This window comes from Coloeus monedula, assembly GCF_965178545.1.
Source record: "Coloeus monedula genome assembly, chromosome: 3".
Classification (NCBI taxonomy): Eukaryota; Metazoa; Chordata; class Aves; order Passeriformes; family Corvidae; genus Coloeus; species Coloeus monedula.
The window spans coordinates 4,257,265-4,269,706 of NC_138783.1; the positions used below are offsets into that span (position 1 = coordinate 4,257,265).

At 38.1% G+C, this 12,442-nt stretch overlaps 1 protein-coding gene across 1 annotated transcript in view; it reads left to right on the forward strand.

Moving 5' to 3' along the window:
* Nucleotides 1-12,442, forward strand: part of EPHA6 (EPH receptor A6) — a gene marked incomplete at its 3' end in the record, with an annotated part of 381,057 nt that overhangs the window by 313,011 nt on the left and 55,604 nt on the right. Inside the window, exon 13 of the mRNA XM_082277981.1 lies at nt 1,327-1,453. Coding sequence (XP_082134107.1) covers nt 1,327-1,453 — 127 coding nt within the window. The remainder of the gene's footprint in view (nt 1-1,326; nt 1,454-12,442) is intronic.

Sequence of the window (12,442 nt, forward strand, 5' to 3'; positions counted from 1 at the left end):
AACAATAGAACTCTTGCTTGAAAATAAAAGTAAAAAACTCAAAGCTCTCTTAGGCTGCTTTAAATTCAGCAAGTGCATGTGTTTTGAGGGTAAATTTTCCCCTCTGTATTTTTATTAGTGAGAAAAAAATTCCCAACTGTTGAGGGCGATTTATTTTTCTCATTGTGTATAAAGATCAAGATGATTTTGTCTCTTCAAAGAACAAATTTGAAATACCTGCAAGATGAGGAAAACAAACTTGCCATTGCCTACATTTTTGGATGGATGCTTACTTGATGCACTTGCAAAAATACACAGATTATTCTGATTGTCAGTTTAGATTTATTGCCAGGTGGGAGAATCTTGACTCTGTGTTTTTAAGTGAGATGTGCAGAGCTGTCATTTCAGATCCATCTTTGATGCTGGCACTCACTGAGCACTAACATGAGGAAGTTGAAATGATGTCTGCAGATCTCTGTACAAAGGCTGAAAGCTGAAACAGTGGATCAAATGCTAAAGCATCTTCATTTCTCACCACTACAGTAGATATGTCACAAGTATTTGTTTTAAAAGAGGTGGATGAGCTAATCGTTGTTTCCAGGAATAAAACTGTACATCTAGGCGATGAGAAGAATATACAATTTATTAGGTTGAAAGCATAAAATGTGTTGAGCTTCTGGTGAGAGCAAAGCAGAAAGGGGCCATGTCCATGTTGCCTAAAATCAAAAAGTTACAAATATATGAAAAATATATAAAAATCTTTAGGCATTATCCATACTCCTGGTTTTTGCCTGTATCAGTATATTGAAAGGGGTTGGGAGATGTGGCAGAAGCTCTGACTGACATGGCTGCCTTGACGCAGAATTCAGTATTTTAGCTGCAAATTCTGGTTCCCCTTTGCCCCCTGCTTGACATGAGTTTTGTCAGGTGGCTTTAAAACACTGGTGTTAAACAGCTTTGCTGGTATAGCTTCATCTCTACTGGTCTGTCTTTGATTTGAACACAAAATTGTAACATGCCTCTATGGTGGCGTCATTTGGAATGCATTATGAGTATCCCACAGGTGCAATTTGCTGTTGAAACACCAAATTTTTCTATTCCTTCTAGAAGTGCTGGAATTCTCCATTTGCAAACTATGCAGAAAATCTTTTTCTGGTTAAAGCTGTGTATTGTATGACTTGGTTAAAAAGCAAACAAAAGCTTTTAACTGCTTTTTATGAAATCTGTTCCCATGAAACCACCGTTAACTCTGCAGAGATTTGGTTGTTCTTTCTTTAAACAGTCAACTTCTTTTGTCAGCCAGAGAACAAGTCATTTGATTAATGATCATTTTTATTTCTTTGCAAGGATCCTTTCCGACCATTGGGGTGAAGTCTCTTTCGAGATTCCTGAGGGCGGGATTTTTAAATAGCATCCTGGCCCCACATCCAGTGGCAGGGGGTGGATCTTTACCCCCCAGCATTTCCTCTGGTAGGTATTCCAGCCTATTCCCACACATCAGTTTTTTTCCTTCATTCTCTGCCCCATCTCTCCACACATCTCAGGGAAACAAAATTTGGTGTTGATCAGACAGGGAGATCAGATGTCCCTTCTATTAGAAAGCCAACCCGAAAGGAAAAGACAGTAACTTTGGGAATGAGCCATTTTCCTGGATCAATGTATAGGAGAGATTGTGAGGTAGACTGGTCTGTAATTAAGTGGCCAACCTAAATACTGGAAGAGAAGGCCTGGTATCCTGTAATCATCCATTTCATGAAGCATGTCCATGTGCACCAAAGAAAGAAAACTTTAAATATGCCACTGTAAAATCTCGGAATTTGTGTGACTCTGTGACTCTCCTCTAAAAATCTATGCTTCCCTGCTAAAACAGGGAAGCAAAACGAATTTGGAAAGGGAAAACTTAATTATGTATTAATTTGGTGTTTGAATCTTCTGTATGCTTTGGTAGTTGCAACTTGTACCTCATGAAAACCGCCTTTTTTTTAAAATAACTTTTATCATGATTTGAACTCCTGTAATTCTCTGAATGAGTGAGGACAGGTTAGAGGCATCCTTTCCAAGACAGGCTTATGTGTGTTATCTATTCTCTTCTGGAGCCATTAAACACCATCTTCTATCCAAAGTAATAAATGAAGAATAAATACATATAACTACAGTTAAAACTGAATCAAAGTTTCTTTCCAAACTACATATTTCTGTGCAGAACTGGATCTGTGTATGGGCTGATGTCAGGCTGGTATCTTTTCTGAACAGCCTGCATTATCTATAGTGTTACTTAAAAGTTTTGCTTGAAATAAAAACAAAAATCTCTTTTGGTAAAAAGAGGCAGAAAATTGGAAAATTACGTAATGTTATTGACTTGCTATACAAAAGAAGCTATTGTACTTCTCTGTGCCCCATTTTATCTACTGCAATAATTCTAATTACAAGATGATTCTTACTTTCTTTTTATTCCAAGTGGTATTATTTCTTTGTTTGCTTTCTTTGAACAGAAGCTTCTCAGCAGCTTTCATGTCTTTTCTTATGACTGTTTGGGTTTCTTTTGTCAACAGTCTGTGAAATACTTTCCATATTTTTTTCTCCATGGGATATCTCAGAGTATTTAATAGCCCTTAGGTATTGCAACCAAATAACTCTGTCAAAGAGGAAATACTCCCGGCCCCATAAAATTCTCTGTTTTGAACACAGTGTTATGTAGAGCATCCCACTGATTCTGTTAAATTACAAATGACCTCAAACTCTTGAACTGGCTTCTCAACTACCTTCCTACCTACAAGTTAATTTTGTAAGATCCTCAGGACTATTGTTTTCTGAGTGCTTGTAAAGATTTTGATCTTATGGACTTAAAACTCTTAAAAGTAGTTTGTTTAATGAAACTCATTCATAATGCCTTGCTATTAAATGTCTTTTACTAATAATTCTGATTCAATCTGATGAAACACTAAAAAAATGGAAATGAAACTACATGATGTATAGCATATATCCTAGCAAGTTAATGGAGATAAATGTTATTGTTTGATTATGTCAAAAGCAACTGAAAAAAAAATTAGCCAAGCAGTAACCCTACAGAAGAGGAAGATTGTCAGGTAGTTGAAAGCCAGTGAAGAACTGTGATAAATCCAATAGCTGAGATGTGTTCCTTTGAGAAAGAATGCATGTGGGGGGTCATGTGGTATGAAACTGCAGTGCAGGTCAGAAATTGCTGTTAACAGATGCATCCCAGTGATTTTACCCATAGTGCTGCTATTTAACTCTTCCTTTTTTAATTTATCGTATTTACATTTATATTAAGCATGGTCCTAATTCTGAATTGCCTCTTCTTGTATCCGAGATGACCATGGGATGCCATTTCCATTTCTAAATTGCTAAAAGCAGCTTTGCTTTACATGTGAGCAAATAAGAACCCTTTGCTTTACATGTGAGCAAAAAAACCAATCCCACACATGTTTGAAAGAGAAAAAAAAAGAAGACACGAAAACAAATCTTAACAAGGTAGCGCTGATCTGGGATGTAAGAGACTCAGAACTGACTCTCTTGCTGTGCATGATTCAGTGGAGATGTTTGGGCTTATGTTGGACAGTAGCTCTCATAAGCCTAACAGAGGTACTTAGCATTTAATTACTGCAGAATTATACCCTAATTGTTTCACATATTGCTTATGTGTAAGATTTCAGTTAATTTAACTACATGGGAGACTTAAAATGCCAGCATTATTCTGCTGTTAGGGTCATTGGGAACAAAGATAATGGGATACTTTTTATTTACCAAAACCTTTAATTCAAGCTAAGTGGCAGATTCCCTTCCAAATACTCAGAAAATTTATTCCTTACTAAAGACAAAATGCTTTCTATATCTTTATATTTTTTTTCCTACAAAATTCACCACAGATGTTTTAATGAAACACAGAACTAAGCTAGAAAGCCTGCTATAAATAAGTATCTGGAAAACAGCTTGGCAGGGCAATGCAGCTGTTGGTTTCCTTTTTTCCTTTCTACTTTAATCTCAGTAGTTGAGAGGAGTGTATTTCTTTTACCATTGCACTGACAGCTGATGTTCAGTTTTGTGTAAATTGGTGTCTGCTTTTACACTGTGCAGAGATTCTCTTGTGTGAAAGATATCCTCATTTAGCCAACTTAAAGATTAATTTATGCTTTTGGGATGAGGCATTATATCTTTTTGCATAAATAGATTGTCTTGAATGTAGGTATTTTTAAAGCCTAGACATAACTTCTAATGCAATAGTGCTTATATTTGATAGTTACATCAGAAGTCTGTCACTGCTGTACAGCAGTTTCACCAGAAGCAAAGCTTTAAGCAGGCCTCCAGATTCTAGCCTAGGTTCTTGCAAAAAACAAGCCCATTTGCAGACAATAGCTTCCTTTTGATTTAGCTATCATATATGTCACCAATTACTTCATTTCTTGTTATTCCACCTGTTAGCAGTACAAATTGACATGACTTAGCTGACATAGGTCTGCACTGACAGATGGATTCACATGAGCTATAAGTACTTTTTCCTCAAACAATAGCCTTGCATATATTAAATAGAATTCTTAAACCACTCCCTCATCATACTGACACTGGCACAAGCTGTGGAAGCTTCCTTCATGACACACACTCACACAAACACACACATGTTGTGAAAACCCAAATTATAAATTGCCAGAGCTGCATCTCTCCCTTCATATTCCAGCTCTTCCAAACTAAACACCCTGTTCTTTGCTCCACTTTGGGGAAACTCTTAGCTCACAGCCCCTGATTGAAGTGACGTGTGAAGGGTTTGTTGTGTAAATGCCCACCCGTGTTGCCTGGCAGAAGTTACAGGCAGGAAGCTTCACAGTGCGCTGCTGTCTTTGAAGAGGCAGACAGATTGCTCAGCTTGCTGAGCTGCAGAGGAAAGGAGGGAAAGCAAATACCTCTCCTACTGTTCCTTTCAAGCTTAACTCCTAAGTTTTTCTCTCAACAAGAACTGGAGATGGGTGTTGGGCTCTGAGAAACTATGGAAAAGTTCCTGTTAGCCAAACCTCTCCTTCAGACTGTTCAGCATTCCAACTGCATTAGCAGGAGAGGTGGGAGAGCCATCAACATTATTCTTGCCATAAACACCTCTCTGTGAACATCATCTCCCCACGTGGTCAGCAGCTGGGCCATTGCCCCCAGTTCCACTCACAGAGCCCCTCTCTGAAGCTTCTGTGAAAGTATCCTGATGTGACTTTTGTAATGAAGTGTGAGCATCAGTTATTTCCTACAACTTAATTTGCAGTGGTTAACTATCCACTCCTTGACACTGTAGGAAAAATAGAAGCAAAGAAATCTGACTTGATGAAACAACCCACCTTTGTGAACCTCAAAAAATTTATTACATGCCAGAAATTGAGGGTGCACTTACTTTCCAGAAACTTGGAAGTGATGTAGGGTGGTTTGCTCGCTGCTGTCTTCAACAAGTACATTCTACATAGGATGTTCCCTCTTCAGTATTTTACTGCCTGGTTATTTACGGCTCTTTGTCTAACACGCATTGCAATGTTCACAATTATTACACAGAGCTCCTCAAAAAGCTCAGCCATAATTGTAGAGTACTAAACTAGATGATTATCAGTTTTCTTTTGCCCAAAATTAATATTTTATTACAATTTCCAAGTGCACCTGAGTGAGCCCATTATTCTTGATATTGTATAAAGTGACATTTGAAAGCAAATTGTATTGACAGACCCTCATTGAACAAAATTACTCAACAAGAACCATCAAGGAGCAATTGTACATTGTGAATTTGACTATGATTATAGTACTCCAATAATGAGAAAAGTAACTTTTTTTTTTCCCCAAGTTAATGCATTTTTCTCTACTCTGATTTCTAGCACCTACCCTGCTATATTTGTTGTTAAATGACAACAGCTGATCCTTTCTCAGTGACTAACAAATTGATTCTTCTATTGCATATGCATTTCCTGGGATACCTGAGCCAAATGGCTCTTCCAGTTTATTCTTTCCAGCCTCAGTACTGTTTCACTGGAATGTTTAGCCTACAAACCCTACAACTAATACATAATGGCATGTATTTTCTGAGAACAGGAGTTCAAATGTAGATGGACTTTTCCATTAGGCAGGCAGGGAGTACCTCAGAACCAAAATAAGGATGAGCAGCAAGTAGCATTAATACTGAAAGAAACATATTTTGTGCTGGTCAAGTAGGGTTAAGCTTGAACTGTAAAACTGGGATTAAGCTCTGAGTGTAGGACATGATTAAATGAGGTTGTCACTCTCCACCCTTGCTAAATATCTCATTTCATGCTCAGAGGGGCATGGTAAACAATTCCAAACATTTAAATCCTAGAAGTTCACAAAAAAGTATTTGCATATGTGGTCATTTTTACGCAATATTCACTACTATTGCATATTTTTAAAATCTGACTACAGAAAATGTGGAAATTTATTGTTACAAGCATGTGAGTTGAAGCAAGTTGCTGTTCCTTACTACCAGGAGCAGAAACATATGAAGAGGAGAACAGGAGGAGCCTGACAGATACACACAGAATGTATTTGTAAATAAGCTGCACACAGCTTCTCTTTGTTTCAAGATTGAGGGAAAAAAAATCCAAACTCCCTTTTCAGCCAGTGGTAAAACACTGGATATAAAAGCAGAATTGGAATTGGTTCATTTTTGTGAAGCAGGAGAAATAGTTAACTTGAATGATATTAAAATATTTTTGGTCTGTTTTAGGTAGGAAGCCAGTGTGCCTTTACCAAATTCAACTCGCTGAAGTAGCATTCCCAGGCCCAAATACTGAGTATGGGAATTAATCTGCCTAAATCTGGATTTTCTGGATTTTGTTTAGGTAGCTTATACAGTTGGTGAAGACTAGACAATCCTGTACAGACTCATGTGACCTCTCTGTGACACACAGTTAGGAAAATTAGGCTCTTTCCCTTGAAATGCCTTTTTCTTCCTTAGAGAAAGAAAATCAAGCTATTGCCAGCCACAGAGATGTCTCCAGTTATGGGAGTTAAGTTATGGGAGATTAATGCTTTTGTGTTCATTCTTCATGTGTCAGTGAGTTTATATATTTTTCTTCTTTCTTCAAGTTGTACATGCTTGTCTAAAAACCTCTGCATCCAAAGTTGGCTGCTTGGCCCATCTTCATTGTAGCTCTTGACTTTTGTTCATGGTCAGAATCAGAACTGAAGGAAGAAGCTTGACAGTGTGTGCCTTCATGTCCTGAAGGTACAAACCCTCAAAGAGAAGTGGAAAAAACCTCAGGAGATCACAAAAATATCACAATGTTAGGTCCAGGGCATCATGTATTTGCTGGAGTCCTGACTCATGATGTTTTGTTTTCTTAATTTTGGATTTAGCAACGCACACGTTACAACCAGGGCTTCCTTTGTGGGTTTTGGAACATTCAGGAGTGCTGATGCGTGGCCTCCACTACTTCTGCACATGAGAAATGATGCCTTTCTCATAAAGGAAGAGTGGAGGATCACGAGTTTTTTATAACTCAGTGGTATCTCAGAAGGTTAGTCTTTATGTAGACTAAAGGGAAATGGGCAAAATGTGCTCAAATAGTAAATGGAAAAATACACAAAGGATATCCTGAAGTCATGTCAGAATCTTATAAACTTCACAATCAGGTATAATATGGAATAAACAACAAATGACATTTTAGAATAGGATTGAAATAATACCATAACCATGTCATTATGCTTATGAAAGCACAAAACCCTGTTTCATTGTAACCTTATATATGGTTTTTTAAAAAATTTTGCTCCTGTTGAAATTCACATTGTAGCTTACAGCTTCTAAATATAATATCCCTGTGATAATAGGTAAATTCACAACTGAGATTAAGTAGGATTTGCTTCTTGTGTCCCCTAAGAACTTGTTATGAATTGTGGCAGGCTGAATATGGAAGTGCAGAAGCCCCCAGTGCACAGATTTGGCATTGTTTAAATTCCTTTACGTGCTCCAGGGTCAGCAGGGCAAGTGATCATTGATGCAGTCGGACTCTGTGGTCTCATTTTGAACCAAAGAACATCCCATGCTCTTTCCACAAGAGGATGTGGATTGCACTGAACTCTGAGGAACTTTAAGGGTGAGGTGTCATTAGATTAAGTGAAATACCCTGAATTTCAGTTACAAAATAACTGAGGTGAATTGTTTTGGTTAATCCAACTGGGCAAAAGTATCTCACTTGAACTGAATCTGAACAGAATGTGTTATCTGTTATGATTTTTTCTCTTATTCTCTGCTTCCATGCTAAAGCCAAAGTGCCAGAATTTTTAGGATTTTAAGTCACATTTCAAGCCATATAAATCTTTTCCAGAATCAGTTCTCTTAACAGGTTGGGTTTTTCCCCCAGAATATAATTTAAAACAGTGGCCAAAATATTTTGTGACTTGTCTTTTGCAAATTGCCTATTCTTGTAAAGAAATTATTCTACCTTCTCCTGCCAACTTATACACTGATAAAGGCCTTCAATGCTGTGGTTTCCTCCTTTAAAATGGGATGATATAACATAGGATTGGAGATAAGATGGTAAAAAATGCAATCCTTGAGTGCTGTTTGTTCTTCTGACTCATGATTTTGTCATTCCTTAAACCCTAAATGGCAGCTTTCAGAACTGATCTGCAGTGCACCAGCTCTTGTTCTCCCCCATCTGTACTGCTGAATTCAAATAATCCCTCTCACCCTAATAAAGGCATTGGGGTTTTTTAATTTCTGCTTATAATATCCATGTAAATATAAGCAGCGGGAGTGAAACTGAACTTTGTTCATCCATATTGTCTTTGTAATGCTAATAAATATGTCGAGAGAGATGATACAGATAAACAACCCAACAAATGGGAACCTGGAGAAATTAAATTCTTTTTTTTCAAATATACAGATCTGAAAGTATAAATGCAAGGGAAAAAGTAAAATTTATGCCAGTTTTTGTATTTCTATAATGCAATTTTAGCCATTATTTCTCTCTCATCTACCCAGTCTCCAAGTAGTGACAAAAAACCTATTTCTTTTGGTTTTACCCTCTCCTTCATTCCACTTGCTTCTCTCATGGAAAGATAAGGATCAGAAAATAAATAATGGAAACGACACAGCTGCTTTCTCTTTACAGTTCCACTTTGCTTTCCTCAGTATCTTCCAGAATATCTTGTAGGCACACTGGGGGATTGATGTGGATTAGGGCTTGCAGGAGCAGCAGGAATGCTCAAATTTCTGTTGTCCAAAGCACATTCTCCCTTTGTGAGGAACCAGGAGAACCACTTGCAGTGCTGGCTGCAGTGAGAGGGGAGGGCCAGGAGATTTGAGAAGGTATTTTATATATACAGACTTTTCCTGGCTTCCAAAACACACCAAAAGGCATAAATTCTTGCCAGTGGGTCACAGAGTAGCAAGTGGAAAAGCATTTAATGTATAATTACAGGAAAACAGCTCAGAGAGCAGTGTTTCCAGATTGTGTTGATACAATAAATCTTCAGCTGGCAGTGATAGCTGTGTGGCCATACCTTCCTAACAACTAACCAGCACTTTGGGGTTATTCATGTATTTTGTATTGTTATTAATTGATTTTGCAGAAGTATCTTCCCCTGACTAAACTAACTTAACTAATGGGAAATGATATATAGACATGAGAAAATCCAAAATGCACTAGCAGCAAGGTAAGTGATTACCAAGTTATGTGATTAGGATGTATATATGTTATCCTATCCTGTTTGCAGACTCTGGCTTCTGAACTCTCAAGCAGGAGTTTGGAACTGCAGCTTCTATTTCTTGAACACAGGTCTTAGTCAGGGGCCTTCTGTAATGTGAGTCAATAATTCAAGTGGGGTGGCTTGCAGTAAAATTCACATTGGCTTCATGTGAATTGATGTGGTCTAACAATGCAAAGACAAAAATGCAAAGTGGCAGAATTCTTTTTAATTGGTGTTTTTTTTTTTTTTCATAATCTTTCATTTTCTTTCTTTCTCTTTTCCTCCACCCATTTTGAATTACGGGATTTTTTTCTTAATTCACTGAAATGAATTCCTTTCTGGTGCATACAAATGCATTTTTAATCGTGACAGGAGAGAGGAAGCTGCAGTGCCACGGCCCGTGGCTCTCTGATTTGAAGGGATGTGTAATGAATGGAGCAGGTGTGGGCTCCAGGAGTGCCTCCCAAGGCCTGCACATTCCTGTGGCTTGCCCTGGGGGTGCTCTGAGTGCTGTGGGAGCGTGGAAGGCACAGCCCTGTGAGGGCGTGCCTGTGTTTGGGGCTGTCTTATCTCTCTGGCTTTAGCAGGAGATAAATCAGTGGGCAACCAACAGCAGAACATGGCTTTGGAATGAAAAGATGCCTGATAAGGAGGTGATTTCCTGAGCCACGTGGATTCTGATTTGCAGAAGTGATGGAGCAGTATTTTCTAATACGAACCAGGGAACAGGTACCACCTGTGCTGTTTTAAGTGCAAGAATGAGTATCATGTGTTTATGTTAACAAATCATAATACCCATAATTGGTATTAGAGATTTCATGATAAGTGTGTAGAAGAGGAACATGTGCTCACTATTCTTTTTGGAGGATTAATTTTACAAAAAAACGTTCATTAAAGGAGGCTTTGCTGCATTATTTAAAATGACAACAGGAGACAACAAGCTGAATATTTTGTCATTGATATGACACTTCAGATTCTCCTCCTTATTCATCACTCTGGCATTCAATTAAATTGCATGCTATCAAAATCTTATGTTGTGGAAAAGAAATAGAGAACTAAAAATATATACAATGTGTATTTTAGATTTAATCGGTATTTTACATTATTCGGCAATGTATGGCTTTCTTTCCTTTTCTTTTTTTTGCATTCCTGCTTATTAAAAAAATGTCAAGCAGATTGATCAATGGAAAATACAAAATTGCAGCATATTCGGAGGTGGCATGACATCAATACAGGTTGTTTGTCATTTTCACTGGTTTTGTTTGAGTGGCATTGCAGTACAGCTGGGTGGGAGAACTTCAGCAAAGAACTTTCTAGGGGAAAGTTGTCAAAACCAGTCAGCTTCTTGTCACAAGGTGGGAGTTGCCTCAAAACAGTGAAGAGCCCCTGCACCTTCTATAAATTCATCTCAGTTCTGATAAATTGCTGTCCTTTTCCTGCATCGTGCCAAGCCCGAGTACTGCTCTTGTGTGTTCAGTGTGGCTTTCTGACATGATGGAACTCTGAAATGGATCTCCCAGAGCCACAGTTACTCCATGTGCAAGGAGGGGAAGCTGCTTTACACAATATCCCACATGTGTCTGGGGTGGGAATATTTATACTTTCACAAAAATTATGAGAACTGCGAATGTGGGTATGGTATCAGTGTGTGTCGTATAAGTACAGTTATTATCTCATGTTGTTAACTATGCAGTAAAATGATGCATCTGTTGTAATGTGCTGCAAATTATACCTGTGATATACATCGTGTGTAAAATCCATATTTGGGGCTCAAACCTATTGCCTCAGGATGCTATATAATTCCCCTACTCTAAAAGTCTGTTTTGTCACAGTACTCCCCACTCCAGCAGTGCTAAGCATCTAAAACTGCTGCAAGTCTGATTTGTTTGACTGATTTGATCCTTGAATCCATCTTCAAACATTTTTATTTCATCGTCCCCCAATTCAAACAAGAAGCTGTGTGCTCTCCTCCAGCAATGCCTGCAGTTTTTAGCTCCTTGATTCCAAGCCCTCAGCTGACACCTTTTTCAGTGTCCTTCTTCCATTCCTTCTCTTGTGTGGCTCTCGACTGTAAAATTAACTCAGTTCTTCAGATGCTTCTCCTGTGCCTGTTCCTGTATCTGTGTGGAAACACTTCCCTGAACTGCACAATTCTTTGGACTGGAGATTGGGTGTGTTCCTATCCCAGGAGGTGCAGCCAAGACAGAGGTCATTGTCACTGCCAGGAGAGCCTTTGCTGCCATCTGTATCCCACTGCTCTTTGTCCTTAAACCTGTTTAACTTCTCCATCTTTTGTGCTATAAACAATCCTTGGAAAATAATTTAGTGCATTCCAGCATTGCATTAGCCTACCCCTTGATAAAATAACCAAAGATTGCTTCTCTGTGTCAGAGACTTCTCTGCCCCCTCCCATTTATTCATTCTTGTTTTGAGGATGAAGAATTCTTAGTATCATGAGAACAACATGAATTTTCATGATAAGTAATAGTCCTTTTTTATTTATTTATTTAGATGCAAACACTATACTAGTTTAGAAATCTTCCAGTATTGTTTTTAAAGTCAGTTTTGTAGTTCTCTTTAAAACAAAAGCAGTATTTTGTGTTTTTTCAGGGGTCCAGCAGATACAACTTTTTCTGGACTCAAATTGCAGTACTTGGTAAAGGATAACATGCTGGCAATAGAGCCAGTGCTACCACTTTGATGATAAAAGTTCCCATTAGATTCTATGGTGTACCAGAGTTTTTTACTCTTCAAGTCACCCTAACAATAGCTGACA